Consider the following 6,000-nt stretch of genomic DNA (forward strand, 5'->3'; position numbering starts at 1 on the left):
AACGTTAGGGGACGTGTCAGATTACCCGTCAATCGGCGTATTTCGTGTTTAAATACTGCTGTGTATTAGTTTGTTTTCAAATGCAGCTTTGCTGTCCGCTATCCTTGGCGTTTCTCCTTGAGAAGCGATTGTTATAGTCTTACTTATGTGATCTAGTTGTTATTCTGTTGTACTGAATTTAAAAAGGTCGAAAGTTAACTGGGCTGAAATCTCGAACGCATACATTAATCAGTGAAGTCGAAAACTTTTTAGAAGTCGTCATATCTATTTGTCCAGTTTTCTATCGTGAGCATCTTATTTACAAAAGGCGGTAGGTCAATTTATTTTAATTAAAATTTCCAGATGAGTGACTAATTACGTACCTACTGATAGATTACAATAGTGTGTCCGAACTGACTTGAACGTTGATCCTTGCTTTGACAGCAATGATCTGAGCATCTGAGCTATCCAGGCGTGGTTCACGAACGTTGCTCAAAGCTTTAATAGACAATTCGTTGCGCCTAAATCGACATCTTCGTCCTTAACGGTTTACATCTTCACAGTGGCGAAAGTATCAGTATATACAACGACTTGCAATTTCACCTCCCAAGTCATGCTAATCAATTGCAGTTACCCTGGCTCGAGAAATTTTGAATCTGAACCGATATAAAACTAATTTTATCTGCCTCTACGGAAATAATTGCGCAGGTAGGTGATTCGTTCTCGGTGATAGAAAACTCTTTCAGAGTGTGAAGAACATCATTATATTACAGAATAAAGAACGTTGGAGAGTATTTGTGCTCTAAACACACAACTGGTATCACGCTGAAAATTGTCACGTCAGGTTCGTTTATGTGCAACTGACTAAACCACTTTGATCACGACATGACGCGTTTCGCCTGTATTTTTTTAAACGAATTATCGACGGAGAGTTTGTAGCAGCTGTTCTGCTTAAAATATTTCGAATCATCATTAGACTAGCGGCAGTTCGAAAAACTGTAAGCAGAACAGAAGCCTTAAATCTAGGAAAGCGAGCACTCGTGTCAAGCAGCAGCTATAGACTGGCCATTGATGATGAATTTCAGAACATAAAGGCCAAACGCGAATGGCATGATAACAGTGGTTAAATTCGGTCGCACATAGACTGACCTAACGCCACAATCAACATAATATCGCATGCAACTCAGGACGACAGGGCAACAAAAAATTAAGATGTTTCATTACTCGTAATCCGACCAATTATGTGACATTGGTGCTCCACTTAATAGCAATATGTAGACGATGGCTTTGCTGCATTTCTCTGCCCTACGTCACCTGAACACAAATTTGTAATCTCGAGACAAAAGGAAGAACTAGCTGCAAGGGAAGCACAATAAATGTATTGATATGTATTGGAATATTAAATTTTTCGCCTACATGGTCTAGGTTTCAGTGAGAATCCCTAGGCTCCAACGTTTCGACGCCTTTGTTGCAGCGCTCTTCTGACGAAAACTCAACACTGCTCAGTGTAGCGCAAGGGCGCCCATTTTCGGAGACAAGGGGAGGTGGGGAGGGGGGCGCCCTATTCCCTTATTCTCAGGGATAGGAAAAAATATGGTACAGTCAGGCAATTTTCCTTAAAGAAGATAATTACACGGGTTCTTAGGGTCGGAACTGTAACTTCTTATGGCTACTTACAAGTCGTCATTCGTCTTGCAAGATATTAAAATTATCCATATCACCGGGTCTAGCCCCCCCCCCCCCCCCCCATAAACTATGGTATTAGCGCCCTTGGCCAGGTGTGTTACAAAAGGCTTGAAAAATGCTCTCGTCAATTATTCTGGGCATTTATTTGTGGATAAACCTCATACAACTGTAGAAATAAAACCTTGAACTTAATAATTTGACGGAGAATGTTGCAGCTCTACTATCTAAGAAGTTGTGCTGTGTATGGCATTCCATGCCACGTAAAAGTACAATTGGTGCATTTTTCCAAATTGTGGGCGGTGGAAGGGGATGCAAGGAGAGTTGGCAAGACCTGGTCGGAACTAAGGGAATGGTCAAGACAGAGAGGGACAGCGACTTTTCCTGGATGCGCTATACCCCTAGAAGGGCCAAAGCAATGAAGTAAGTCAGTCCTAATTGTTCCAAGTACAAAAAAATGAGTATAATCCAAAAATGTCACGGTAGGTTTCGTTATAACACGGTTGACGTTAATTTCGGAGGTTTTGATACACCTGTCAGTCATCTGTCGATATATATGAAACCACTTAATGTGCCTGTTACTTACGTTAATCTGTTTGGATCAAGTGGAAGACAGAAGTAGTTTAGTCGTTTATCCTCTAGAAATTTATAGCCAAACGGAATTACATTTCAAGACACTGGATGCTGAAGTCAGTTGAACATATTATCACATCCACGTCATGTGCAATTACTCTTTTGTACTAGTCAATGTCTGCTAATATCTGGCACATAGGATATTGAGAAGCACTGCACTTAATATTTTCCCCAGAATCTTATAGCCACTGCAGCTGTCATGGTTAAATCGTAAATTCATTGTTAATTAATCACATAAGATTATGAAGCGTCCTTTCATGCGAATTGAGTATACAATAAAGATATTTGTTAAGATTGTATAATCAGCTAGAATTTAATATCGTACTAGATTCTGGTGTCGTATTCAGTGAATGGTATTTACAAATAATTAATTTGTAACTTCTTATTGAGCTTGTTTCAGTAAGACTGGTGAGATACTTCGTAGTAATGTGAAACTGTTTTCTTTGTTTTTTAAGGATAATGTTTAAGCCACATGTGGTTCGTGTGTTGTGGATGAAAATATCTGCCTTAAGAGCCGTGAGTAATTCTTATTTGCTTATGGAATGGGACCATTAAGTTTTGATTCTACGGCTTAGGATAATGGTCAGATGTTCGGAACCTGAAGCTCCCATTTTTAGAAACGCTCGAACTCAAAATCCCACATTTTCCTGGAGTTAAAGGACAGTTAGGAGTCTGCTGGTCGGTTTAGTAAGGATGAGGCTGATTATTCTGAAAGCCGAAGTCACCAGCGGATATCGGCGCGAGCGGGTCCCACCTGCTGAAGTTGGGCGATTGCCGGCGCGCCCACTGAGGATGACGCCACAAGTGGAGCCGGCGAGGGCGCCGGCGCCGGCGAAGCGGAGCACGCAGACGCGAGCAGCAGGCCGCAGCCGCACCACCACAACAATGCGCGAGCCATCACTGCCGCGGCGCGCCGCCCGCACCCAATTATATTGGGAGTGGGGAAAAACCCTGGCAGCCCGCGGCCTACCGTCACCGGAGGCGGGGCTCCCCTCCCGGGCCCCGCGCGCCCACCCGATTGTCCTAAGCCGGCGCTCACGACGAAAACTCGACAACGCGTTCTCGTGTAGCCACCCCTTCCACCGATGCTTTTCTTGTTTTGGTTGCGGACTCTCGTATTCGCGACTTGACAGCATTTGCTGAATTATCAGTTTATCGCCTTTCTTGGAAGGGTCGGGAGGTACTTCCTATGAAGTCCAGGAGTTATTTATGCACCGCGAGGGTTTTGAACTCGTAGCTAGTGCCTCGTTCTTCTTATTAGTTAAAAAAGTCAACATGATGTGCACAGAGGAAATTGAACTTCAGAATCTGAACGCCTCTTTGCAGCGTACTATATCAGCTTCTCAATTAGCATGCATGTTAATTCCTGGAATCGTTTCATAACTAGTCTCCACATAACAGAGTTAAAAGCAATTATCTACATAATAATAGTAGTTTTCCTAATCCGATGCATATCTTGCTTTAGATTGTAGGCTTACAAGGAGCGATTATTTCACAAGACCTTTATTTATTTTTAAAAAAACAGGCAGATGAATTACAGAAATCAACCAAATATTTGTGTGTTCTCTCTTCCGGGAGACCTTCCGAGGGCAGTTCGGATGTCTTCGATGAGGGAGAAACTTTACGTCACAAATGCCTCGATCGAGACTCGCTGAATATTTCACGAGAACACACACCTATTGGCGCATAGATATTGAACCCATTTGAGACGCACAGTATTGCTGTTTCACTGGAGAGCGGGAGAACTAAATTTAATGCATTGTGGAATCCACAACCACAAGAGTCTCGTCTAAACACACACAATGCGAATGCGTCACCTTGTGCATGCATTTTTTCGAGTATATGTGCTTCTCAAACGGACGTAGCTCTGGCACTGCAGCGTGTGTATATAACAGCGGCCATTGTTGGCAGCTGTCCCGGCTGCCGAAATACTCAATGGCCCCGGAGTCTGAGCTATTCTAGCGTAACATCCAATTTTCACAGAATCATTCCTCCTCCTTCGTCGACGGTACAGTAAAAACTGCTGTGCAGAGTAAGCTCACCGCTGACGGCTAACCTCGTGAACCAAATACGGATTTTCCATTCGGTATCGAAGAAAAATATAGTATGTATTATGCTCTGCTGACCACATTTAAGTTATTCAGCGGATGTGCAGTGTTCGTGATTGCTGTTGTGTGGCAGAATTCCTACTGTGTGTTCTTTTAGTCTACTCTGGTATTTCTTCGTAAATTCGTGTATTTTCCGTTGCTGTTACGCTTTGATGTTTGTGATCGTCCTTAAATGAGACAGTAAATTTCAGTTCCGCTTTCAAACTTTGTTTCTTGGTAGGTGGAATACCCATCCAATTAGTTTTTTAGCTGTTTCCCAGAACTGACGTCAAGGCTGCGCAGTGTTCGTTGGAGTGATTCCCCAGTGCTCGCTCGGAAAATAAGAAAGGTGCGACTCTCACTACAACACTGTTTCGTCGATGTATTAACGGGTGGTAAGCTCTGTGCTTAAACTAAAACGTGTAGCCCGCTGGCACAAACAATGACAAGCTTCTTGCATCCAAATTGATTGGAAACCGATTCAGACTTGGATGATGCTGACAGTAGTTATACCATCCTTAACTACATGGTGTAGAACCTAACTCACTGCTACTAAAGATTGGAAATCTCTTATGTAGCCTTAGAAAACTCATTTGTGCACGACAGAAGCTGAATCGTCTCTCCAGACAGCTTATTTCTCAAATTAAAGGTCGTGATCCCCATTGCATGGTATTTAGTGAAATAATACAGTTGTGAAGATGTTCGTAATTTTCGGTGTATTGTATGAAACTTATCTTTAATTTTTGTTTTATTATGCATGGCACACTTTTGCATTACTAGATGAATGCTTTCTAAGGCATTCCAGACACAGTGAATATTGATAATGCTCTTCGGCATTGCGTTAAGTGATGTCGCTAAAACTCTGTGATATTTGGGAGAACTTCGTCTCTTTCAAGCGATGGTGTCGACTATTGGTGGAAAACGCTAGCAAAGTCTGACTGTCGTGGTGAAACAGAAATATTTGATACTCTCTTGCCTCATCACATGAACATGGCGACTTCGTGCTTCGTCGAAGTGTCGCAGAGCTTCAATGACTGTTTCTGACACAACTCACAGGAACCTCCACAACAAAAAGGAAATTTTATGTGTATCAGAGGATGATTTTCTGTGATAACTTTTTTTGCATAGCGAATATCATATTAAAACAACAGAGCAAGTGTGAACGCGGCAACTGTGTGCCGCAGATAAACGTTTACTTGCAAAGCTATACGATTTGCATCGTTGAGTGAGTCGATTAATTCATGTTCACTTCAGCATTTTTTGTTCGTTCACATCGACGGATGTTAATTTCCAACGCTCTTTTCCCGACAACTCTATATGGAAATCATTTATATCGTAATGGATTCCCGAGTTTCAGATCTGATTTTCATTAGGTTAATGCGAAACAAAGCCAGATAGTGAAACAATATTTGAGTGCGATTCATCTTCAGTAGCAGCAGAAATAAAGCGAAAAATGTAAATTATTATGCTATAATTTCTTTCGTGCAGATGTGTATTCGATGTTAATACATTTCTCTTTGCAGAAAAGCATGCCTTGTTATTGACCGGCGGCACTTAATATCCTCCTTACTTCAGTCTTCGTCATTTTCCTCATATCCTAATCTGATACCACAGCATC

At 42.0% G+C, this 6,000-nt stretch overlaps 1 protein-coding gene across 1 annotated transcript in view; it reads right to left on the minus strand.

The window, feature by feature from the left end:
• The window catches only part of LOC124775408 (bone morphogenetic protein 8B-like), a 151,032-nt gene extending 147,839 nt beyond the window's left edge, over positions 1-3,193 (minus strand). The window contains exon 1 of the mRNA XM_047250241.1: positions 3,050-3,193. Within this exon, the coding sequence (XP_047106197.1) occupies positions 3,050-3,193 (144 nt within the window). The remainder of the gene's footprint in view (positions 1-3,049) is intronic.
• Positions 3,194-6,000: the final 2,807 nt, after the last annotated feature.

This window comes from Schistocerca piceifrons, chromosome 2 (assembly GCF_021461385.2).
Source record: "Schistocerca piceifrons isolate TAMUIC-IGC-003096 chromosome 2, iqSchPice1.1, whole genome shotgun sequence".
NCBI lineage: Eukaryota > Metazoa > Arthropoda > Insecta > Orthoptera > Acrididae > Schistocerca > Schistocerca piceifrons.